Source organism: Oreochromis aureus, linkage group 20 (assembly GCF_013358895.1).
Source record: "Oreochromis aureus strain Israel breed Guangdong linkage group 20, ZZ_aureus, whole genome shotgun sequence".
Lineage (NCBI taxonomy): Eukaryota > Metazoa > Chordata > Actinopteri > Cichliformes > Cichlidae > Oreochromis > Oreochromis aureus.
In genome coordinates, this window is record NC_052961.1 from 31,555,136 (window position 1) to 31,581,829 (window position 26,694).

General features: G+C 38.9%; 1 protein-coding gene across 2 annotated transcripts; it reads right to left on the reverse strand.

The window, feature by feature from the left end:
* Window positions 1-13,022: 13,022 nt before the first annotated feature.
* Window positions 13,023-25,779, reverse strand: LOC120435284 (scavenger receptor cysteine-rich type 1 protein M130-like). 2 transcript variants are annotated; one of them, XM_039604573.1, is made up of 19 exons: window positions 25,703-25,779; window positions 24,387-24,707; window positions 24,083-24,178; window positions 23,686-23,907; window positions 23,404-23,595; window positions 23,147-23,298; window positions 22,817-22,964; window positions 22,262-22,570; window positions 20,930-21,235; window positions 20,347-20,643; window positions 19,589-19,894; window positions 18,704-19,000; window positions 18,140-18,412; window positions 17,575-17,741; window positions 17,066-17,168; window positions 16,739-16,888; window positions 15,107-15,202; window positions 13,903-14,043; window positions 13,023-13,762 (listed from the first exon to the last, which is right to left on the reverse strand). In XM_039604573.1, exons 1-19 carry the CDS (start codon window positions 25,758-25,760, stop codon window positions 13,578-13,580), a joined length of 3,819 nt encoding a protein of 1,272 aa, XP_039460507.1. In that variant the 5' UTR covers window positions 25,761-25,779; the 3' UTR covers window positions 13,023-13,577. The 2 variants fall into 2 exon arrangements, with proteins under 2 accessions (XP_039460507.1, XP_039460508.1); XM_039604574.1 differs by lacking the exons at window positions 24,387-24,707; window positions 25,703-25,779 and having other exon boundaries at window positions 13,024-13,762; window positions 23,686-23,905; window positions 24,080-24,177.
* Between the last annotated feature and the right edge of the window lie 915 nt (window positions 25,780-26,694).

Genomic DNA, 26,694 nt, shown 5'->3' on the forward strand with positions numbered 1-26,694 from the left:
ATATGACCCCCTATGAGCAAGCACTTTGGCGACAGTGGGAAGGAAAAACTCCCTTTTAACAGGAAGAAACCTCCGGCAGAACCAGGCTCAGGGAGGGGCGGGGCCATCTGCTGCGACCGGTTGGGGTGAGAGAAGGAAGACAGGATGAAAGACATGCTGTGGAAGAGAGACAGAGATTAATAACAGATATGATTCGATGCAGAGAGGTCTATTAACACATAGTGAGTGAGAAAGGTGACTGGAAAGGAAAAACTCAATCCATCATGGGAATCCCCGGCAGCCTACACCTATTGCAGCATAACTAAGGGAGGATTCAGGGTCACCTGGTCCAGCCCTAACTATATGCTTTAACAAAAAGGAAAGTTTGAAGCCTAATCTTGAAAGTAGAGATAGTGTCTGTCTCCTGAATCCAAACTGGAAGCTGGTTCCACAGAAGAGGGGCCTGAAAACTGAAGGCTCTCCCTCCCATTCTACTTTTAAATACTCTAGGAACAACAAGTAAGCCTGCAGAGCGAGAGTGAAGTGCTCTAATAGGGGGATATGGTACTACAAGGTCATTAAGATAAGATGGGGCCTGATTATTTAAGACCTTGTATGTGAGGAGCAGGATTTTGAATTCAATTCTGGATTTAACAGGAAGCCAATGAAGGGAAGCCAAAACAGGAGAAATATGCTCTCTCTTTCTAGTCCCTGTCAGTACTCTTGATGCAGCATTTTGGATCAGCTGAAGGCTTTTCAGCGAGTTTTTAGCACATCCTGATAATAAAGAATTACAGTAGTCCAGCCTGGAAGTAATACAGTGGCTTGCAAAAGTATTCGGCCCCCTTGAACTTTTCCACATTTTGTCACATTACAGCCACAAACATGAATCAATTTTATTGGAATTCCACGTGAAAGACCACCAACAAAGTGGTGTACACGTGAGAAGTGGAACGAAAATCATACATGATTCCAAACATTTTTTACAAATAAATAACTGCAAAGTGGGGTGTGCATAATTATTCAGCCCCCTTTGGTCTGAGTGCAGTCAGTTGCCCATATACATTACCTGATGAGTGCTAATGACTAAATAGAGTGCACCTGTGTGTAATCTAATGTCAGTACAAATACAGCTGCTCTGTGATGGCCTCAGAGGTTGTCTAAGAGAATATTGGGAGCAACAACACCATGAAGTCCAAAGAACACACCGGACAGGTCAGGGATAAAGTTATTGAGAAATTTAAAGCAGGCTTAGGCTACAAAAAGATTTCCCAAGCCTTGAACATCCCACGGAGCACTGTTCAAGCCATCATTCAGAAATGGAAGGAGTATGGCACAACTGTAAACCTACCAAGACAAGGCCGTCCACCTAAACTCACAGGCCGAACAAGGAGAGCGCTGATCAGAAATGCAGCCAAGAGGCCCATGGTGACTCTGGACGAGCTGCAGAGATCTACAGCTCAGGTGGGGGAATCTGTCCATAGGACAACTATTAGTTGTGCACTGCACAAAGTTGGCCTTTATGGAAGAGTGGCAAGAAGAAAGCCATTGTTAAAAGAAAACCATAAGAAGTCCCGTTTACAGTTTGCCACAAGCCATGTGGGGGACACAGCAAACATGTGGAAGAAGGTGCTCTGGTCAGATGAGACCAAAATGGAACTTTTGGCCAAAATGCAAAACGCTATGTGTGGCGGAAAACTAACACTGCACATCACTCTGAACACACCATCCCCACTGTCAAATATGGTGGTGGCAGCATCATGCTCTGGGGTGCTTCTCTTCAGCAGGGACAGGGAAGCTGGTCAGAGTTGATGGGAAGATGGATGGAGCCAAATACAGGGTAATCTTGGAAGAAAACCTCTTGGAGTCTGCAAAAGACTTGAGACTGGGGCGGAGGTTCACCTTCCAGCAGGACAACGACCCTAAACATAAAGCCAGGGCAACAATGGGATGGTTTAAAACAAAACATATCCATGTGTTAGAATGGCCCAGTCAAAGTCCAGATCTAAATCCAATCGAGAATCTGTGGCAAGATCTGAAAACTGCTGTTCACAAACGCTGTCCATCTAATCTGACTGAGCTGGAGCTGTTTTGCAAAGAAGAATGGGCAAGGATTTCAGTCTCTAGATGTGCAAAGCTGGTAGAGACATACCCTAAAAGATTGGCAGCTGTAGTTGCAGCAAAAGGTCGTTCTGCAAAGTATTGACTCAGGGGGCTGAATAATTACGCACACCCCACTTTGCAGTTATTTATTTATACAAAAATGTTTGGAATCATGTATGATTTTCGTTCCACTTCTCACGTGTACACCACTTTGTATTGGTCTTTCACGTGGAATTCCAATAACATTGATTCATGTTTGTGGCTGTAATGTGACAAAATGTGGAAAAGTTCAAGGGGGCCGAATACTTTTGCAAGCCACTGTAGTTGTGTGTTTTCCACCCCCTGTAAATAAATCCACTGTCCTTCACTAGAGTCTCGCGTTTGGGCCCTACTTTCACTGCCACTCCACGGTCTGCCATTGCAGTCCGTGACAGAAGGATCCAGCCATCATGGGCCCAGCGGACTCAAGGACCGTCTCACAGGAGGAGTTGCTTGCCCAGCTCTGGAGTTACTGTCGGAGCATTCTCCAGGGGGCAGATCCTCATCAGAGACACTTACAGGTCGTATTTTTTGATTCCTTCCTATCATCAACCACCTTATCTGTGAGCTTTTTGGACATTAAGAGACTAATTTCAATTATAACCATGCTGAGGTTTGGGTTTTCCGGGCGAGGAGGATGTGGCGACCTCCCTGGGAGCCCTTGCTGCCTATTTCTTTTTTCATAGGCAGATAGCTTCCCCACCATCGTTTGCGGCTCACTTGTTGGACCCTCCATTGCGGGGGAAACAGTTCACACGCCCTCTGCACCTCACCACATCTCCACTCACCTCCGCGGCATCTGCTGAGTCAGCAGACAAAGGACCGGCAGCTCAAAACCACACAGCTGCTCTCCTGTCCGGCCGACTGGTGGAACCTCAGTCTCTCGCGCCGGCCTCGGCATCATCAAAGAAGCGACGCTCGCGCCGCCGGCGTCCCTCACCGCCGCCAGATTCCCTGACTTTCTCTCAGTCGATTGTGGTGAGTCATATGGACAATTCATCTTCACTCACCTCATCTGTTTATTCACTGGACTGTGTGAACGCTAACCTCGTAGCACAGCCTGTAGCCCTTGCACAGCGTGTAGCAGCTGCCCAGCACGTCACTCAGTCAGCTGCCCAGAACGTCACTCAGTCAGCTGCCCAGCACGTCACTCAGTCAGCTGCCCAGCTAGTCACTCAGTCTGCTGCCCAGCTAGTCACTCAGTCTGCTGCCCAGTCAGCCTCTCATCTTTATCCTCAGTTGAAGGTCGATAGGCCTGCCGGACCTACTCTGCCATCATTTCACCCGTCTGTTGTTCCTGCATCGCTGTCCAGTCTACCACGAGAAGCTGCCACACCATCATCACCTCCGCCCTCTGCAGCTACTTCTTCACCAGCGTTCCATCAGACTGCAGCGACCGCAGCGCTCTCGGCTTCACCATCCACATCACCTACCTACTCTACCATCATCTTCACCACCTGCAGCTACCGTATCACCATCTTCACCATCTAGCGGCAGCGCAGCCGGAGGTACCCGCGCCGCAGCCGGTGGAGCCCAGCAAGCCGGAGCTCGGAGAGCGGGAGCAGCCCGCACCGCCAGCTGCAGAGCCCAGCAAGCTGCTGCCGGAGGAGCTCAGCGAGCCCGAGCAGCTCAGCGAGCCACCCGCTGAGGAGCCCGCACCGCAGCCGGAGGTGCTCAGCGAGCCGGAGGGACCGGCGTTGCCAGCAGAGGAGCTCAGCGAGCCTGTGGAGCCCGCGCTGCCACCGGAGGAGCTCAGAGGTCCGGAGGGATCCGCTGAGCCAGACCTGGAGGTTGGCGTGCCGGAGGGACCCCCGCGTCCAGCAGCACGGGCGCCACGTCTACAACCTGCATGGCCAGCGCATGGTGGATCGTGTGTTGTGCCACATTGTCGCCCTTCGCAGCTGCCACGCCGCCGCCAGTCCCGCGGCCGCTCGCCGGGACAGTTTCGCCGCGGTATATGTATATTAAAAACAGAATAGGTCCCAGCATGGAGCCTTGAGGAACTCCACATAGAAGTTCTGTAAATTAAAAGCTGCCATGTGGAGAGGCAAATTTAATTCCTTTCCAGGTTTAACAAAGTCACTTAAACCAATCAAAGCAATTTAAACCTCTTTCCCTAATCGCATCTATCAACATTTACCTCAGTTGATGTGCAAACAACTGATTACTGACAATGTTTTGTTTGTTTGTTTGTTCCCGGGTCTGCTGGAGGCCTGTGACACACACACACAGACAAACCTAGGCTAAAACCCGTGAACTTAACAAGACAGAGAACACAAGTGATCATGGAGATAGTTCACAAAGTAACAAGACAGACAGACAGGGGAGACTGAAGGTAAATAAACATAGAGACGATGATAATAACAATTCCAAGGCACTAGGAAAAGCTGAGCTCAAGATCAACTAATACAGAAATACAGAACTAGATAACTACATAAGTTACCTCAAATTTCCCAAGACAAGAACAAATCACCATCATCTAAACAAATCAGTCCATGACAAACTCAAAAACATGGCAATATCATAAAGATAGTAAAAAATGAATTAATAAGGACACTGTAAATAACAGAAAAGTACAACAATACTTTTCTGTTATTTACTGTAGAATTAAATTACTTTTTAGTAGTTTACAGTGTCAGTCAGTAATTTAGTAATATCACACTAAATTAATTACTAAAATTAATTAATTACTGTAGTAAATTAATTAAATTCCAATCACAATTGTGCCGTTACTTGGATTGCAAAGGTTCTTCAGTTATCTGCACACAAGGTGGATAAAAGACACATTTTCTTTCACCTGAAGTGGCAACTACACCGACGAAAGATACAGCTGAATTATACACCTAACACAACTTCGGCTCTTCATGCAAGCATCCGCACAGACAGCATGCTTCCACAAAGATAGCCAGGAGCGCAGAATGATGTTAAAGCTGAGTGTGTGCCGACCTACATGTACATGTTTTAACAGTATAATCACTGTGGTGAGCCCTTGAGTCAGCGATCAAAGTCTGTTTTGGTCTGATTTTCAACTTTGTTTTGTGTTGTCAGTTTTGAGATCATACACAAAAACTAAAAGAAAGGTTGGATGTGTATCGATAGGGATTTGTGTTGGTGTGTGGAACTGGTAATTGTGTGACAAAGCATTTGACAGATTAATGTAATAAATAGTGTAACGAATTACTTTCTTCAGTAAGTAATCAACTAACGTACTGTATTTTGTACATACATGTCTTTTTTGAGTAACAAACCCAGTCTTGCATGTCAGTACTGTAGGTGTCAAACACTGCAGTGTAACTTATTTGGTTATTTTACAGGTAACCATTAAAAATGTTACTTCATCTCTGTTAATTACAATTAACTTGTGATTTAGCTTAAATGAGATTTTGTGAGTGGTTAAATAATATTAAATAAAAAAAAAAACATGTTTGTTAAGCATTCCTGTTGATGAAGGGGAACATCTGCCAGGTTTGGAGGTGAGTTTACACCTGATGAAAAGTTCAGGAACCACTGTTTAAACAACAAGTCAGTTTGGTTATGCAGCACGTTTAATCTCAAGTCATCTTAACGCGCTTTGCATTCAGATGAATGCATTTAAAAACATTTACCCAGAAACCACATCTAACCCAAGCATGTAACCCCCCAACACACACACACAAACACAGTGTACGCCTACATGCTCACGCATGCACACAGAGTAAGTAACGATAACACTGAGAAATGTTCTAGAATGCAGATGCAGATGTGGAAGCTTTCAGGTCATGTAGGCAGTTTGTTCCACTGAACAGACACCAAGCTAATCAATAACATCATCAATCTGGAGCCCACCACTGATAACTTGAGAGACTTGAGTCTAGAAGCAGGTTTCAAACTTTCTGGTAACATAAACATCTCAGTATTTTTCTTCGGAAGAGGATTAGGGCCACTGGAAAAAAACAAACAAACTGGAGACATCTTTAGTTTTTTGGGGGGGTTTTTCAAAAATTCTGACAAAATAGTCAGTGGCTCTAACCTTTTTCCATATGTCTCTCTATATAACAATAAAACATCAAATTAAAACAAGAAAAATGAAAGCACTGTCAAAGAATAATTATAAATAAGAAATATTATGGTCCAGTGGTTTCATAGCGTAGTATTTGGCTAAAATAATCTCTAGTTTGATCCCACGAGGAGACACAAATCCATTTGAACTTATGTTTTGATTGTTTGGTCAGGGACTTTCACACCATAGAAACATTTCAGGGATTTTGAGTCATGCTGCACTCCAGATGCGTTAATAGTGTTAATTTTTTTTATCGCGTTAATCGTGATGACGCTTAATCTACGCTAACACGTTAATTTTGACAGCACTATTCTTACCACAGTCAGAGTAATAATAATTACCCTCATGATGTACAGTATTTAAATAACACAAAGCTCCAGACTTTGATCAATAAAATGTTTAAAAATAAAAAAAAATGCAGATAAGAAAAACTGAACAAATCGATCAATTTTACACGTCATATCTGTTTTATGTCTCTGTTCTGACACATGGTAAAATGGAGGCAAAAGTGAAATTGTGTACCTTCAAGTGGTCAACAGGGAGGAGCAGTAGCACTTTAAATTCAGTTCAGTATTATTTATATAGTGCCAAATCACAACAAGGTTTGGCTCAATCACGACTGTGTCAGGGCGCTAGGTCTTTGACTCAGCATTTTTAGTTTTTTGTATACATGATTCTTTCTGTTGCATTATGCAGATGTTCTAAGTTCAAGTTTATACAGTTTAGCCTGGAGTTTAGTTCTTTTATGTCTCTGAGTTTTTTTGTATTTCTGTTTCATGTTTTCTTGTCTTTGTGTCATCCCTGTGTCTCCTGTAAGAGTCTGTCATGTCCTCTGTGTATATGTTTCCCCAGTCACGTCTCTGTTTATTCCCTCTACATCTCATGTTTGTTTTCCTCGCTTCCCTTGGACTCAGCCTCTTAGTCATGTCTGTGTTTCGTCTCCCTCACATGTTCCCATGTTTCTCCCCTACATCTATGTTTGCTTTTCCCTGTTTCAGTGACAAGCTTGTGCGTTCCTGTCAGTGTTTGTGTGTTTGCGTACTTCTGTTTTATTTTGACATTCACTTGTTCTGTGTTCAGTGTGTTCAGTTTTGCTTCCCTTGTCTTGTTATTTCTAATGCATTCTTGCTGTTTTCCCATGTGTTTCCACTTCCCTCGTCACTCTTCAGTGTATACATTGTCTCTGTCTTCCTCAGCCCTTTGTTGGATAGTCTGTTAATCCTTCTCCATTTTGTCAAGGTATTTCCAAGTGTTCCAGGTTACCATGTGTTCGTTTTCCCAGATTAGGTTTTATTATTAGTTTCTCGTCTAGTTGGCTTTCTTGTCTGATTTATGTTTGTAATCAGCTAACATAAACAAAACCTCACTTTTTGTTAACTTTAGTCCACCTCTGCTTGTTCGCATTTGGGTTAGGCCTGCACAATAAATCGAAAATTTATTGTCATCGCGATATCAGCCTGTGCAATGGGCCCATCGTAAAACACGGCGTAAACTGCGATAATTGGGTACCCTAAAATGTTTACACACGTGCTTTAAAGACTTTACCAATCAAAGAAACCCCTTGACACATTTGACCAGTCGAATAGAGCCCTTCACAGCATTAACCAATCAAATGGATTAGTGGCCCGCCTCCTACGTAGGGGGATGAGCGAACAACGCTGCAGCAACGAGCTACTATGAACTCGTGGCTAAAAAAAAAAATAGTACCTCGCTTATTTGGAGGTACTTTGGATTTGATAAAGACGACGTTCTCCAAACACAGGTACTCTGCAAAACTTGCCAAACACTCGTGGCAACCACCAGAGGAAACACGACTAATTTCCACCATCATCTTCAATACAACAACAGAGAACTGTTTGAAGAGTTCCAGAAAGTTAGGGCTAGCCAAACAAAGGTTGCTAATGTTAAGACAAAGAGCACAGCAGTCCAACAGCCGTCTCTGTTTCAGAGTTTTTCAAGTGGAACTCCTTATGAGAAAACGTCGAAGCGGTACAAAGAAATAACAGAGGCCATTACACATTTTTTGGCGAAAGACATGATGCCTATAAATACAGTTAGCAGAGAGGGCTTCACCAGTCTGATACATAAAGTGGACCGGAGATACCGCATCCCCTCACGAAAGTACTTTTCCCATGTCGCCATTCCACAAATGTACGAAACATGCTGCAAGATCGTCATGTTTGAACTGCGCCAAGCTGAAAACTACACAAGCACTACAGTAAAGTTTCCTCTCCAGTTTTGACTTGCATCATAACTACTTGGTGAGTGGTAAAATGATGAACAACTACATTGAGATAATTTGCAGTATAATTTAAGTTATGTTTATTTAAAACTAATTATAGACACTGGGAAGGATGTCTTTCAGAATTCAAGCCTCAGAACACTTTTTTATGGGGGCAATGTTTCAATGTTAAAGTGCACTTTGTTGTTACACTGCTAATACAGCAGCTTTCTTTAAATAAAACTGTTGCAGTAAAACGGAAATTATGTATTCGTTTTTTTGTTTTGTTTTGTTTTGCTATTTATTTTATCGCAAGTCATATCGTTATCGCAATATTGATCACAGTTATCGCACATGGCAGGCTTTCCTAATATCGTGCAGCCCTAATTTGGGTCGTCATTCTCTACAACATGCACCCTGCAGCCACAGGCCATGACAGACTGAAGTTTTCCATCTCATTTTCTTTCTTCAGACATCTTCATATTCCCACTTTTAGACTCCAATTCTTTCCCTGACAGCGATCTTGCTGAAAGGTTACAGTATTGCACATTTACTGATACAGTACATAACTGCTGTTTCACTAATACACAGTGCTAATGCACCAGTGCACAACACAAGAACATGAAAAAACACAAGCACAGGTTTGGGTCATTTTCCCAGTTGTGTTTTTTGCATTTTTAATCAAGTAAACAAATGATTGGCTGACCTGATGTGCTGTTTGTTCAGTCATCAGCAGTAAAGGTATTATTAGAAATGGCTGTAAGCTGAAGAGTACAGAGGAGTCAGAATGCAGTCAATACGTTGAAAGACTGCCCTCTCCTGGCAAAAAGCCTACAACACGGTTTTACTTTAAACTTGGATGATTAGGATAAACTTTTTGTTCAGTCAGGATTTTTACACTTCATGGCAATTCATTAAAACTGAAACAAGCTATTAGTCAGTATTTAATTCTAACTGATGCAATCAATATACTCATGTGAAACTTTAGACTTCTTGGGTGTTTGAACACTCAGAATTTTATATATACAAAAACAGTGTCTCTATAAGTCTCACACCTACAATAACAGGTGATATGAATATATAAAAGGTGCATTGGTTGTAGTGGAAATGTCGTCACATAGCCTGAAATCAAACACAGTCATATTTAATTTTTTCTACATTCACTCACAGTGAGAACTGTGACTTGATTTATTTTGTTTATCTATATCGCATCAATCAAAGTAAGCAAGTTCAGATTTACAGAATACACACCTTGGTAAACACGTGAATGAATATTTTCAAAACCATTATGAGTGACTGGGAAATGATTCATAGTTTTGGCACTTTAGGAAACAGGTTTATCCACTTTCAGTTTGACAAATATACAAATATGAAACTACAGATGGTCAGCTTACCTTTAGCAAAAACACTGGGAGCAGAGGAAACATCTGGGTTGTCCCCGTCCAAAGGCATGAAAACCAAAAGGCCTCTGGCCCCTCTGGGCCCAGCAGGCCAGAGGATTCAAAACCAGGACCTTGTTGCTGTGAGCTAGGTGGCCAGTGCCCCGGGGTAGTGGCCACCCTACCCAATGCTAAGATTCAACATACTGTGTTAGGCTGGGATTATCCTTTAACTCCAAGAAATCAACTGACTGTGATGACATTGATATGGATTTAATTAAAGATGTTATTGGACGTATTGTGAAACCATTTACCTACATTTGTAATCTGTCACTACAGAATGGTTTATTCTCTGATAAGATGAAAATTGCAGAGGTTATTTCCAGTATATAAACCTGAAGATAAACGTCTTCTCACAAACTGTTGGCCCATCTCTTTACCACTGCAGTTCTCTAAGATACTGGAAAAAATATTTTACAATAGATTGTATGACTTTATCACAAACTCACAAACACTTTATCATTATGGCTTTGCCATACTGGCCCACTTGATTGATCTTTATTATTTTGTTTGTTTGTTTGTTTGTTTTTTTATTTTTATCTTTTAAGTTATTACAAACGGAAGAGACATGACCAGGGGTTAGGAAAGGGAAAGACATAGACAATAGAAGCTGAAGAAAAGGAGAGGGAAAGAAAAACAGAGGGGAAGAGGGACAGTGCGAAAAGACACAAAAAATCTGTTAGATCACCTGCTGGAAAAAAAGAAAACAAGCAAAAACAACACAGTAGGGAAACCAGCAACACACAAACTCAGCAACACACAAGATCAAAAACATACAATCAAGACTGACACAAATACAAGAAAACAGCCTGTCCACTGTAGTGACCACTATGTGTGAAAGGGCTAGTACTTGGTTGAAAACCCTTTGTGGCAGGGCCTTAATTTCCAGGGGTTTTATGAGCCCCCCAATAATCAGACCCAACCAATATACCCCCCCCCCCCCCCAATAAAATTATGAATTATCTTGCATAAATACGCTGTTGATTTTCTTTACTCATTTCAGTTATTACCAGCAAAATCGTTGCATGGTTAATCATCTGGGAATTTACCCCGATTTATTTATTTATTTAGACATAGATCTTGACCCCCCCCAATGTTCAGCACAAAGTTAGGCCGATGCTTTGTGGGCAATAACAGCCTGAAGTCTTGAACTAATGGACATCACCAAATGCTGGTTTTCCTCCATTTTAATGCTCTGCGAGGATTTTACGGCAGCAGCTTTCAGCTGCTGTTCATTTGTGGGCCTTTCTGTTCAAAATTTAGTCTTCAACAACTGAAATGCATGCTCAATTGGGTTAAGATCAAATAACTGACTGCCCATTCAAGAATACTGACCTTCTTTGCTTTAATAAACTCCTGGGTTGCTTTGGCTGTATATTTGGGTGACTGTCCATCTATGTTATAAAATGAAATGCCACCGAATCAATTTGACTGTATTTAGCTGGATTTGAGCAGACAGTATGTCTCCTAACACCTCAGAAAACATCAGTCACATCATAAATAGACTAGCCAGCGCGCTCTAATGTCAAGGGTGAGAATTGGTTAATGGTCATCATGTGACTGATGCAAGCAGAGCCTTTTATTTAGCAAAATTGTGATTAATAGTTAAATGTTATTGTTGAGGGGCACAGGCAGGACTCCACATGCACACACAAACAAATAAAAAAACAATGCCTCAAGAAAAGGACACTTGGGGCACTCATCACTCTTCACTGTGAATTATTTGAAAAAGAAAACAAGTTAGTTACTCTTGGTGCTATGAGGTAGTTCTACAAGCTGTTTATCATGAAGTTTTTCATGCACTGCTTTCATATTTATATTCAGTTTTTGTGAAATAAACAATGGTATGGTGTAATAATATGTTATATAATGTTCTGAGATTGTATATAGTTATTATGTTTATTTGTATCAGCTTATGAAAACAGAAATGCATTCATCTGCTTATTCTCCCTCTTTCCTTCCTGTTGTGTTCGGGTCAAATCTGACCGATTTACAAATTATAACACTCATAAATATTGTTTTTTTCACATCCGATTGCCTCGAGGCCTCATAATATCCTTCACACTATGCACGTGAACATCTAAAAAGCGAAGAACACCTCTTTCATTGAATTTTGAGTGTTTTAATCAACTATAAACACTACATCTGTGGTGTTCCCAGTCAAAAGTGTCCGCCATAGGAAATGAATGGGAATCCACGGAGGCAAAGTCACCCTGAGTGATGAAGGAGAAAGACAATAAAGGTATCTTTAAAATTCTCCTTCCTTTTTTTCTGCTCGTGTTTATATATAACAAATTCAAACTGAATACATTGATTAAAATGTAAACTTACATACAAACTCTAAAAATTTGTATTATCATGTACTAATAACATTTTATTGCATTTATATAACATAAGGTTAAGTTTGCTTTGCACAAATATTTAAGTCCAGAATGGATTTGTCACCTTTGCAGACAACTATGCTGATTCTATTTCAACTTCAGCTACATAGCAGACTTAATCCTACATCATGGCTCCTCAGCAAGGCCTCTGACACACTAAAAGCGACGTCTTATTGATAAAACGGCTTATTGTGCTGTGTATCAAACTATATATAGCATACATAACATACAGTTTGATACTCAACATCTAAGCCATTTCCAAAATCCCAGAGTCTCACAGGCTTCACTAGACATTCTTTAATTATTAAACCTAAAAATGTCAATAATTTTAAAGATCTGTCAGCAAAGCAGTGTTATTCATCCCTCCAGTGACTCATGGTAAGAACAAAATAATGAGTTAGTAGCTAACGGTCATGCTAGCTAGTTAGTTCTGTTAGCAATGTACATCCATAATTCACAGTGATTTCTAATCACATACTAATGTTGAGTAGTTTCAAAACAAAATGTACCTACCAGAGAAGCTAAACAGGATGAAACATGTCATTCACATCAATCACAACCTTAATCATGCTGTAATTAATTTTCAATACAAACAATAAAAAAATTGGGTGACTTATAGAAAAATGTGCACTGTGAACAGTTGTCAGGAATCTGAAAATTAGCCACAAAGAAGCTGTGGTCATGGGGGAAATAATCAAAAAATAATAATCAATAAAATATAATTGGGTGTTGGGATTTAAAAAAAAAATTGTCAAGTTGAGCATCGTTAAAATGAGCAATTAACAGACTAGAAATACCAACTGCACTGGTATTTCATGTTGGACCATTTAATGACACATTGCATAAAAATGAAACAATATCACAAAAAGACGACAACCACAAGATTTTGAATTCTTTATATTTATGCTTTAAAGAATATACTATATTTAGAACAATAGCTTAATATTATGAGAAATACACTTGTATTTTTATACTCAGAGTTTGATGAGAATATTGATATTACACAAATTTCAAAGCTGAATATAAAAGTAACAAGACAGTTAGCTAAGCCTATAGACTAGAAGCAGGAAGAAGCGGCTGGGATTATAAAACATAATAAAATGATGTATAGATGAAACTAGCACTTTCTTTCTTTACATTGTACATTTTAAGTTTTTTCCTATACAGTATCAAAAGATGGATTTTCAGTCTTTTTACACTGAGTTCTTCCATGAAATGGAAGTTTCCTTCAGTCATTTCAGTAAATGTATGTTGAATTTAAAGATTTTAATATTGCTTTTCATTTGATATTTATTTGAGAGAAAGGAAAGTGAATTTGGACATGAGCCACTTTTTAAGACTGATTTTTTAAAGTAGTTTCTAAAGCCACATTCGGCTCACCCATCCACATCTGGCTCTAGGTAGTCCTCATCTCTCTCCACCAATCCTGGGGCTGCTGTGTTTAAGTCATGTGATGTTTCAGGGCTGTCATGGACCTCTGCTGTAGTCTGTGCGGGTCCAGGGATTGTATCGATGTCGTCATAACTCTCCTGTGGATCTTCCACTTCGTAGGTCACCTCGTCTGTCACAAAGAAAAACAGATGACATGTGTTAAACAGAGATTAGACTCAGTGATTTTCCAAATTGCCATTTACTGTTATTGAAATGTGAAAACACTGTGATCGAACTAGTTTAGAACTCCAGTGCTTTCATTATGGACACCTTCATGCGTGTTGATGTTAATGGCAGTAGTGCCTGGAAAGGTCAGGGGTCGAGCCTCATCTGCTTCAACATCCTCATAAGGTAAAGAGGAAACACTCTGCCCATCCTTCTCTGAGATTAATTCAGCCTCTGATCTGGCTCCTGAATGAAAAATAGCAAGAGAACACTTACACCATGTTGGCTTTTTAAAAAGAACTCCCACTTGGAAACAATCTGAGATAAATCTAAGACAGGCAAATTGTTTTATAAAAACAATTATTTAATTAATTAATTTTGCAGCTTCTCATGCTGAAAAATAGGTCCCCCAAGGATGTTTATACTGCACAAAATGAATTAAGTACTGCAAAAGATAAACCATTAAATCATAGAGAAGTTCCTGTCTTTATGATTTACTATTTTGTTTTTTACAGTTGGTCTAGATTGAAAAAAAAATAGCCATCAGGGTATTTCCTGTGAATTAATAGAAACTTTCTATTTTTCTGTAATTTTACACATTTGATGATTACAATTTAAATTAGACATTTACTACGGCAGCATTTCTTTTTTTTTCATGTAGAAAACTAAGAAATACTATTTAAAATGCCTTTATTTTTCTTTTCTTGTTTTAAATGTGTAGTTACATTTCTTTAGGCTGACAGAAAGGGGAGTTTCACTGGTTTCTGTAAGTGGCCTACCATGTAAAATAAGACTGACAGCTTTCACTAAAAACTGCTGCTCTTTGTATCCAGAGGCTTAACTGTTATTACCAATGATCCCTGCCATGAAAGTCAGTTTGACAGATAATTTTTCATTTCATATTTGTTTTATATCTCTGTTCAGGTCCACAGTGAAAGTGAAATCGTGCACCTTCAAGTGGTCAGCAGGGGGGAGCAGTAGGACTGCACAAAAAGACGACATCAGAAGTGGTAAAATCCAGATTTAACTGAGGCAAGGTTTTGTTCTTGACACAGTATGATTAAGCAGAAATAACTTATAAAAGCAGAAAAAATGGAGTATTGATATTCAGTGATAAGAAATATCTGTGTAAAATATAGCTGTGTACATGGAAATATAAGAAGCAGCAAGACCTGCAACAAACAAACATGGTGTACAGTATATAAATGGCACTTTGATCAGAAGCAATAAAATATTTAGAAAAAATGAATGAATGAATGAACAAAATAATCAATCAATCAATAAACAAATGAATGAATGAATGACTCACTGCCATGACTTAAGTCTTCCATCTCATTTTCTTTGTTCGTGACATCTTCATATTCCCCACTTTCAAACTCCATTTCCTTGTCTGGCAGCATTCTTGCTGAAAGGTTACAGTGTTACACATTTACTCATACAGTACATAACAACAGCTGTCTCAACAGTGCACTGTGCTAATGTACCAGTGATGTACCAATGTACCAGGGTACAGCAAAGACTGGTACGGTAATCTGGAATCAGCCATAAAAGCACTGTCAGCAGGCAATTTGTTCATTTTTGATACAGACACTGTATTGCAAATTCAAATATTTAAACTAGGCCCTCCCCTACTTTCCATGTGTGCTCACACAACTTGCAGAACAGAATTTAGTACGGACGAAGTGGGGGACTGCTGCTGTTGCAGCAACAATTGCTGTAGTAACAAACATAATAAAATTATGTATAGACGTATGTATAGCCCGTTTTGAGACTATTTTTCAGTTGTGCGACCGTTTTGGGGATCGGCCCAAGTCTCGCCTTAATCGTGTGTCATGCATCGTGTAGTATACATGGGGTAACGAGAAGCGATTAACACCTCACGACCAGCTCCCGATCAGCAATCGTATGGTTGCAAGAAACTCAAACCTGTTTGAAATCCTGTCGGCCCTCGTGAGGTTAGCAACGCAACCTCTCACAATGTGCATTCGCAAACACAGAATAGAAGTGAAAAAGATGGAGTAGCACGGCAGTGCAGCGTGTGATCTGGACACAAGCGATGGAGGCCAACTTGTAGAACTTCGTCAAGCTCATCCGAGCCTTTTCGATGTGGCCTCACAAAATTATCACGACCACAACAACCGTGAAAAGAGTTGGATGGACATTCCTGCTCAATTGCAGCTGCCTGGTCAACATTTTCATTAGCAATGTAGCAAAGTTGATGGTGGTGGTGTGTATGTGTCTGTGTGAGTGAAAGACTCAGATTTTGTGTTATAAGCTTCATGTTATGGACGCACAGTGTGAGCACTCAGGTCGTATCAGAGCATCAGGCCATATAATGTGAGACCCTGTATTGTGGCCTACAAACTTCTAACCCCTGTGATTCAGTTTGGGCAGGAGCTGAATAGATAGCAAAAGTGTAGGCCCAGCTTAAGAGGAGGCTGCCGTGGAGAAGTGCAGGGGGAGGGACAGCAGTCCCAATAAAAGTAAAATGAATGGCCACTTTGTCCATGAGCCACTGCACACAGATAAAATTTAGCTTTTAATTGTCACATACTGTAGTGCATTGTAACTAAGAACTAACCCAACAACAACCGTACCAATGCAATTAAAAAGATTTTTTGTAACAGTCCAGCCCTGAGTATGCGAGCAGGAAAAACACAACACAAGCACAAGTTTGGGTAGTTTTCGCAATTTTCCCCTAATTTTTTAAAGTAAGCAATGTTTGAATGAGCTGATGCGTTGCTTTTTCTGTCAGCAGTAGTGATGGAAGTATTTTCATAATTCAGTCAGTATGTTGGAGACTGCCCTCTTGTGGAAAAACTCTTGAACACCTTTTTCTGGATCACGTTATCATGTTCAATCAGGATTTTTACACTTTTTAAAGTAATTCATTAAAAGTGAAACAGGTCACGTGTTTAATTCATGTAATAAAGATACTCACGTGAAACTTTGGACTTCCTGGCTCTCTTGAGATAGAATCGCACAAATACCAAAATTAAGATCACAACAACAAGAAGAAATCCCACACCCACGATAATAGGTGCTATTGGTGGAGGAGAAGGTGTTGGGAGTGTAGGGGCTGACTCGTAGCCTGAAATAAAAAACAACCACTTTATTTATTCTGGATTCAGTCACATTGCGAGCTGACCTCAAGGTAAATAAGCTCAGAGTTACAGATTATAAAAAGTCTCTTCTCTGCAAAACAAGTTGAATGAATATTTTTGAAAACAGTGGAACTTATTGAGAAGGGATTCATGGTGTGTCTTACAAAGTATTTCAGCTGGAGAAGCGTTTCCACAGGAATGTTGTTTGACGGAGCGCTTGACGTCCATGGTATCATCAGTGAACTCCAGTCTTGTTTCTAAGTTGACCTTGAATCAAATTTAAACCTTATCACATTTAGAGATACAGCCAGAATAAAAAACACTGAAATTTCTCTGGCAGTAAAAAACAGGCCTGACTGAAGCATCAAAGCAACACACAGCAAAAGAAGTCACTAGAAGTCCAGACCAAAAGTATTGGGACATTCAATTTCTTTTATATTTCTGGAAACTGGATTTTAACTTAAAAATCTTTGAGCATTTTGTATTTAGTCAGCTACACCTCTCATGCATTTCTTACCTTTTTACAAACCTAAATATTTTAAATGTGATATTCCAGTCTGCATTATTATATTCAATTAAGCTGAGACAGAGCCAGGAAACTGTCCATGGTCTTGGTTTGTAAAATATGAGACAAATCAGTGACCGCTTCAAGATGTAAAATGTAAAGATTTACCTGTTTGTCTTCCTTAGAGCCGCTATGGGTCACATTACTGATCTCTTCACAGAGCTTTGCCTTTAAGTCTTGGGAAGGATTAAATGGACATACTCTTTCCCACTTATCTCGATAATTGACATAAAGGACACCTCCATGTTTTTCAGTCGTGCGGAACTTTACACTTTCTGTAAAAGTAAAGAAACTGTGTTTAAAGAAGGAAACAAGCTCATCCACTTCTGTCTGACAAATATGATGTTAGAGATGGTCAGCTTGTGTTTGTAATGTGTTTAAAAAATGAACAAAAATAACTTTTTGAGATGACTTTTCTAATGAACCAGCCAAATGGTCATTTTTAAGGAAACTGGAATAGGTTCCTTAAGAATGACATAGGGAACTTGAAAATGTCCTTTTAAAAACAGAAAACTTTGTTTTTGTAAAAAAAAAAAAAAAAGAAAAAGAAAAAGTTAGCAGTTACTCAAAGATAATAAATTAAAATACTACCAGAATTAACAGAGGACATACATGTATGTACTGTATATAGGGATGAGTCTATAGAAAGAGAGGTGTATGGACTCACACTTACCACTACAAGTAATGAACACCGCATTTGTGTCACACTTTCCTTTAGTCCTCCTGCACTGGCCAATGATGGAATGGTACTTTTCACAGCTGACATGGTAAATGTTACCTGAACCCTTTGATGGAGCTTTGGGTTTAATGAAGACAGCATTGCCACAAAGCTTTTCTTGGCAAACTTTGTGTGCATAGGATAGATCCCAGTTACTAGCACACACTGGAACACCATCTATCCTCACTTCCCCACTACAGTTGTGTGAAAGGCTGACACTGGGCTCCTCTGGGAAGGAAAGCAATAAAACACTGCAGTCAAGTATTGATAAAGACATAAAGCACTGAAGTGGAAATGATCAGTTAATCATCTCTGCACTACAAAGTCAAAATATGAAGCACAAGTCCATAATCAAATAGTTCATTTAACACTTTTAGCTTTGGTTTGTTACTTTATCCAGTGTATCTGGAATAATTCTCTTTCACACTCCTTGAGTCTTGTTTCACTCTTCAGTGTTTCCAGTGCAAATGTAAAAAGTCTGTGATCATTTAAGATCAGTCCTGCTGATATAAATCTTACTTTGGCATTCAATAAAGACTGGCTCCTTCCTTGAGGGAGTGGTTTTATTTTCACACTCCCAAATGCTTCCTGGATTTTTCCCACAGCTGAAGCTTTTGTTCCAAAAAGAATCTATTTCAATTGTTTGGGGGTGGCTTTTATTTGTTGATTGGTGTCCACCACAGTCCATATCCTGGCAAAGCTTTTCCTTCGCAATTTCATTGAAGTTTTCTGTGGAAACAGCACTGGGTCCCTGTCTCCAGTGAACCAACACTGTTCCACTACAGGCCTTTTTGTCAGGTACCATCGTCCTCCATTCTGAGACAGACAAGAGAAACAAAAAGTTCACAAAACATGATGTAATCAACAGGATCTGAATGATATAAATAACACAGTCTGCACACAGAAATGACATTATGATCCTGCATCAACTTAAAGTTGTTAAAGTTTAGCTAACCTGCTGACTGCTGTGTAAATAAAATGATTTTATAGAGTGATAACAAAGAGATGACAACTGATGACAGAGATATTTTTATAACCATCAGACTGCACAGGCTAGCTGTTTCCAGCTGATTCCAGACATTATTTAAGTGAGTCAGACTGTGTGGCAGAGACATACTGGTGACATGGACAACAAGCAGAAAAGAAAAGATTAAAACTGAGTAGAACAAATATGATTAATTGAGGTGAGGATGTTAAACTTCTAACCTTTATTTCACTAAAAGTAACCTTTGAAGGCGAGCATGTCAAAGTTTGAACGCAGCATTATTTTTATCTCAACATTTTTCTGAAATACAAACTAGTCTCAGTTTGTTTCGGTTTCAGTTCAGTGAAGGAGCAAACAATAATTAAGAAACTGCTGACACAAGAGAAGATTGTAAAAGAAACAAAGATCATTATACACACCAGAGCATCGGAGGCCACCGTGTTTGCAGGCAGCTGTAGAAGCAGTAATACTGCTGCATGCAGATAATGGACTGTTAGCATTTGCAATGCAGTTTAGGTTTGAAATGGCTAATTTATCTGCTGCAGGTCCAAAGTAGGGACGAGTCTCGACAGCATCACCACATTTAAGCTCCTGACAGATGGTGTTTTGACTGTTAGTGTCTTTGAGAGTATCCTCGCACACAGGGATCCACTTCCCCTCATACTCCACCTCTATGTTTCCAAAACATTTGTAACTGGGAATGCTAAATCTGGGCTTGACACTACCTGAAACAAAAGAATATCAAAATAATACCATATATTTATAATACTCTTATTTTATTTTTAATTCGAATTTTAAGCAACAAGAACCATCATCATCTTAGTGAAAACATGAAATAAGTGTAAAGAATTTCAGTCTGATAGCTTCAGAAAGATTCATATTTGCTACTTTAACACAAATAAGCTTAATTATAAAAAACAGTATTTACACAGATATTTTTAAAACATTTGAAGGAACATTTAAAAACAGATTAATGTCTTTTTGTTTGTTTTTTACATTCTGGTATCCTGTAACTTAGTGACAAAAAAATCAACCAACCAATAAATTGGAGCAATAAAACTGGCACTTTTCTCCAAAGCTGAGAAATCAGTTGAAAATGAAACTTTTTAAAAAGAGAAGATACGACATTTATTATATTTTTGCAATATAAAAATATTTTTAAAAAACAATTAATTACCTGAGCAAACAACATAGGCTGGTTTTTGTTTACAGGAGTTATCATTGTCCTGGTTTTTGACAAAGATGCTCTGTGTCAGGTCTTTAGTCTGATTTGTCGGGTGTAAACTCTTGATGATGATATCACCATCTCTGGGACTGTTGTGGGCTTTTATGGGTGTCCCACAGTTCAGCTTCTCACACAGCTTCACAGACTTGTCTTCTGTCCAGGTGTCTGCACACATATCTCCTTCCTTGCCTTCTACACGAATCTTGACTTTTCCCCAGCAGCTGTTCGTCAACCTCATCTCAATATTTCCTGTTGTGACATTGAAAAAGCAAAAGTTAAGAGGAAACTAGTATCAGCAGATATTTCACAACTTCTTAGACCGAGCTGGGTTTCAGAAAAAACAGAAAATCATAGAAACTTGATTGAGAGAAAACAAGGAAGTGAATGTACATCTATGGACATTAAAAGGTAAAGTCTGTTATAAATAAATTGTCTCTTCTGAGTGGCTCACATTACAACTAGTGACACAATAAATCAATTCCATAATGACTTTAGTCTTAGTTTTATACTTTAACTCATTCACATTTCACATTACCTGAACAGTTCACATAGGCAGTAGAAGTTTGGTGGTCAGGAGGCAGAGGTGTAGTTTGGTTACACTCAAAAAGAGACTTTTCTCTGGATGAGCAGCTAAAAGAGTCTTTCCAAACTTTATTAATCATATCAGCACTAGAATTGAAAGAAAAGCTGGTAGCGTTCCCACAATGCATCTGCTGACACACTGTGTCTGCAGACTCTTGGTTCCATGTCTCTTTAGACCCAGAGAGCCAGTAGATTTCTCTGCCATGCTCTATCCCCACATGACCAGAACAGGTTCCACTCAAAAACACCACCTTGTGACCTGATGGACACAAAAATAGGAAAGTGGTGTATAAACACATATTTGGTGAAAAAAGCTGAATGGAGATAAAACACAGTCTGGGCTTATTGCAGCATAACTAAGTGATTGTTCAGGGTCATCTTATTGGGCACTAATTATAACCTTTATCAAAAAGGAAAGTTTGAAGCCTAATCTTAAAATAGAGAAGGTGTTTGTCTACCAAATCCAAACTGGGAGGTGATTCCACAGAAAAGGGGCCTGAAAGCTGAAGCCGCTGCCTTCTTTTCCACTTTTAGGAACCACAAGTAAGCCTGTAGTCTGAGAGGGAAGTGCTCAATTGGCAATGTAAGTTCTTTAAGACCGAGCCTGATTATTCAAGACCTTTTATGTGAAGAGACGGATTTTAAATTTGATCTAGGGATCCAATGAAGAGAAGCCAAGATAGGACAAATCTGCTCTCTCTCGTACTTTCGCTGCAGTATTCTGGATCAACTGAAGATTTAACTGGAGGCCAATTTAATGTCTATAACATTAAAATATACTCAGTTTTATCTCTATTTATAAGCAAAAATGAGCATTGTCTTTAAGACTTTCCTTACGAAGCATGTAACTGTGCCAAAATAATATTTTAATTACATTTTTGAGTAAAAAGTCAGGGTAGTATTTTAAAGAAAAAATGTTAATATGGCATGATCATTGAAAGTTTTAGTGTCTTATTTCACTTTTATGATCAAAACAGTTTTAACAAAAATCCCTTTCTTAGTCTGGAAGTATTAAACTGTAGGTACAGAAGGACTGTTGAGCCTGAAGGAGCTCTAGGAATAAAAGGAGAATTTAAATAAGCTGAGGGGAAAAAACACGTTTTCTTTTCTTCTGACTCATATTGATGAACGAAAATGTCTTTTTCCTGGTTCTAAGATTTTATCGTATTTTAGTAATTTAGTATTTCCTGTTTTGATCAAACTTCACCAATATCATCAGTGTTAAGCAACTAAAAAGCAAACGATACAAAAACTCTTCCTTTAAGAAAGGAAACGTGACACTCACCCTCACAAGTTATTCCAACTGCTTCCACTTCTCGATCTGGATGTTGGTTGTTTGAGTTTTCTGTTAAGCACTCAGATATGTTTGATATCTTCTTATTTGTTGGACACGTTATTGACAGGAAGCTATCAGAACCCTGACTGAATTTTTCAGTTTTGCCTTTTTCCCCACATTGCAGTTGTTTGCAGACAGCTGCTGACTGATCCTCTGTCCATCTGTTTGCAGGAACTCTCCTCCACTGGCCCTCATGCTTTATCTCCAATCTTCCAGCACATCTTCCAGGACCATCTGCCAGTTTCACCTCCACACTGCCTGTACCATGACAATAAGAGATTTATCAGCCATGAAACACAAAAAGAATAAACATATTAAATTAAACTCTTACTGAACACATTTTGGAAAAATGTAATCAGAATTTAACAATGTCACAATTTCACTGAATGAAGTTACAGATTTTCTCTCTCAACAGAGAATTTATTGCAGAATTTAAAATCCCATTATAAAAGCAGACATAGGCCATCAGCAGCCACTCTGTACATTTCCACTGCTGTATCTCACCTGAACACACCACATAAGGTTGGTTTGAACACTGGATGTTCTTGTCATGCTGAGCCTCACAGTGCCACAGTGAGGACTCGCTGCCTTTGCAGCTCACATGGTCCATTATCCCTCTTGAATTTTGACCTTTGACTTTAGTATAAATCAGCTAGAACAAAGCATTTATGAGTTTGCATTATTTCATTGATACTCATCCAGTATTAATGGTGCACATTAGTACACTTATCACAATAAAGCCAGTAGCACTGCTGTATGGACAGTTTCTGATACACTCAGTATCCATGTATCAGAACAACAGGTAACTTATGGTGACTAAACTGGAAAACTCACTTTCCCGCATCCAAGCTCCTTGCAGACTAATTCAGCTTCACTTTCATTCCAGTTGGAGGCACACACAGGATTAACTGAACCATTCACTTGAATATTAACTGTACCATAGCACTTGCTGTCTTTACCAGAGTGCAGAACTACTTTAACTTCATCTGAGAGAGAGAGAGAGAGAGAGAGAGAGAGAGAGAGAGCAGCTTTACAGTGTGAAGTTTTTGCTTGGAAGTTGTTTGTGTTGGAATATAAATGTGTTGAATTACCTGTGCAAGTCACATTAAGGTTTTTGTTTGTGCTGTTGTTTGGGCTGAGAGAGTTACCACAGTGCATTTGCTGGCACACATCAAAAGTAAAGCTGTCCTGTTGAACAGGTACCCAGTTGTTATTTTCTTCTTTTTCCAGCTGCCCAGAACACACATTTGACTGGTTTCCTTTGAGCTGCAGTCTCATAAAACCTGTTTATAAAAACACGTTCACCATATTTAATATGTAACACAATCAGTAGATGTAATATTTAAGTGTGTGTCTGTGTGTGTGTGTGTTACCTTCACATATGACAGAAACAGGTTTGCATGATGCTGAATTACCCTGATGGCCATTCGCACACTGCCACAGATGATCTGGGTCTGCATTTTTAAAGGCTGAACAATCGAGCTTCATTTTTGTTGAGCCCGTGAATTTTTCACTAACCATCCTCTCTGAGGGAGGAATTTCCCTGAGTCCACCACACCCCAGACTTTCACACAGAAGCCTGGCTTCTTTTTTACCTTTTTAAGAGAGGAAAATTTTTTTAATCTTTTGTTCATCAAAAACATTGCAAAACATTTTAAAAAATGATAAAAAAAAATTATTACAAATCAAATTGAGAGAGAGCAATCTTGACAATATTTGAACAGCTCTGCCCTTTGAAACATATAAGATTAACAAAAAGAGAAGACATACCAATGTTGTTGTTACAAAAGTAACCCGATTTGCCATCAATGGAGTACTGGACCGCTCCAGCACATTTGGGTCCATCCAGGCTTAATGTGATATTACCTTGAAGAGCACAATCATAAACCAGCCAAAAACAAACACAGATAAAAAAACAAACAAACACCACAATCGATCTTCTAAGGGTAATTTCCAATATAGTTAATGTACCTTAACAACCTTTAGCTAAGAGTCATTGTCACTGAGCTCACCAAAAATAAAAAAAATAAAAAAATAAATAAAAAATCTGAGAAAGAAAAATCGGAAAACTTACTTGAGCACTTAAGTTTTTTCACTGTGAGCTTTGAGTAATAGCTGGAGTGCCAACCAGGATGTTTACATTCCCACAGAGCGCTCTCGTCTCCTTCACACTTCAGTTCATTGAGCCAGATCGTGCTGTCTTCTGAAGGCTTAAGAATATCTGTTACTGAGCTGTCCACAGGTTCCCCACAGTGAGTGCTCTTACAAACCACTTTTTCAGTGTTCTTGTCCCAGTGTGTATCCCCAACATAGCCCCATGTGTTGTTATGGTAGACTTCAAGGTAGCCTTCACATGGGTAGCCTCCTTTGTTTTTTAGAATCAGTCTGTCCTCAGCTAGGAACATACAAGGTTTATACAGCAAATTACTATTATTATTATTTATTTCATGGCTGACTTACTTTTGGGAACTGCAAAGGATAAAATGTTCAACTTCTGTAAAGAATTTGAGCTCCTCCCATAACATCTGAATACAACTAAAAACAAAACATTTTGGGGGGGTTTTGTATGCTTTTATGTTTTACTTTATTATTTTAATATATTTAGCAAGATATTTATAAGCACATTGTTTTTGTTCATTATTATTATTGTTAGTTTGAATCCACTAAGTCTTAATCCAAACAATTCTGCTTATAAAATTTCTGGGAGGTCGTCCAGCCGTCGTAGGGAAAGAGGCAGATAACACCCTGGACAGGTCACCAAGCTGTTAACACATGGAGACAGTCGTGTTTACACACACAGTTAATTTAGATTTACCAATTAACCTACTGCACGTATGTCTTTGGACTGTTTTTAAATAGAGAGAGGTATTTTTTGTGTAAAATATTGTTAGGATTTCAAAAATATTTTAAAGATTCCTTCCTGTAATTGTGACTGATTATGAAACAAGTCCTCTGCAAGGAACAAGTACCTCTTTAATGAACACAGCACATAAACGTACACAGTCGGATGTAGCAGGGTGTTACAAGCGCATTCATCAGTTCTCTTAGATCTTTTTCATCTATTTTCTCGACTGCACTTTTTCACGACACCACCCTCTAGTGGTGCAGTTTGTTATATCACATTAGAGGACACAACACTTCCTAATTCGAATTTGACACAAACTCAATTCAAGATAGCACATTTATTTATTATTTTATTTTATTTTGGCTTCAAATTGAGTATTAAATCTGGACTCAGTTCAGATGCCTGCATACACACACACAGAGCTTCTTTTAAACAGTATTTCAAAGATGTTAAATACTTCAAATACATTTTTAAGATACTTTCTTAATTCTAACTACTAACAATAATTACTCGTATTCAGAATGAAATAAACTGAATTAACTTGCCTTGTGAGATCATCAGCTCAATGTGAGCAAGGTGGAGAAGCAGGAGGAGGAACCACATCGTCACCACAGCTCATGACTTGAGAGTGAGACAGACAAATGATGTGTTCGGCTTTATATTGCCGTGGCTTCGCCCACCAAAAATGGAAATGAGCGGCATACGCGCCAAATTTAGACTCACAAATATTATCTTAATTTTAAAGAAAACTAACACACAAGTGTGCTTATTTCTTATACAGCACCTTTTTATGCTTTTCTCTTCGTTGAACAAACTCACTATGATGCTTTTACACACACTAGAGATTTTATGAAAACAGGAAATTGATCAAATATTGATAGACTGATGTAAATTCAATGATTAATAACTGACTGTTAATGAATTAATTCCAAAAATGTTGACACATGTTCATCTAGAAAGGAATTCTAACTATTCTAACTATTCTAACTATTCTAACTAACTATTTAAAGGGGTCATATTGGGTATTCCACTTCAAATCAGCCAACTTATGAAGATTTCCTACTGGACCATCTCCAGTTTTGGTCCAAATTTTGAAGATCTAACAAGTATAACGAGTACTGTGAAATTTTATCGCTAAAATATGAAAGAAAGGTCTAGCGCTCCTGCAAGCGCTAGACCTTTCTTACACACTAATGAAAACATTAATACTGCAAAAGACAATTAGTGACAATTTCTGAATGAGGTATTCACAAAACTGAGGAAAATGTGTTTTTCAATTAACTTTCACTAAATTCAGCAAATAATAATTGTACCACAAAAATAAATTAAATTCAAGTTCATAGTGGAATCCAAATAGAGTGAAATTCATTAGTTTCTTGATGGTACTTTAATTATACCCAAGAAAATAATTAAGTTGAATATGTGCAATCATGATGATTGCTGTGAAATTTTTGCGTCATATATTTTGCATGCTGAAAACTTTGGAAATATGTGAGCATAAATATCTCAAAAACTATTTTTCAAATGTACTTTATTA

Excerpts from the sequence above, each read along its gene's own strand:
- LOC120435284 (XM_039604573.1), bottom strand. The coding sequence starts at position 25,760 with ATGTGGTTCCTCCTCCTGCTTCTCCACCTTGCTCACATTGAGCTGATG. Across the intron at positions 24,179-24,386 it reads GAAAAAACTTAAGTGCTCAA|GTAATATCACATTAAGCCTG; the intron begins GTAAGTTTTCCG and ends GTGCTCTTCAAG. Across the intron at positions 23,596-23,685 it reads TGTTTCTGTCATATGTGAAG|GTTTTATGAGACTGCAGCTC; the intron begins GTAACACACACA and ends TTTTATAAACAG.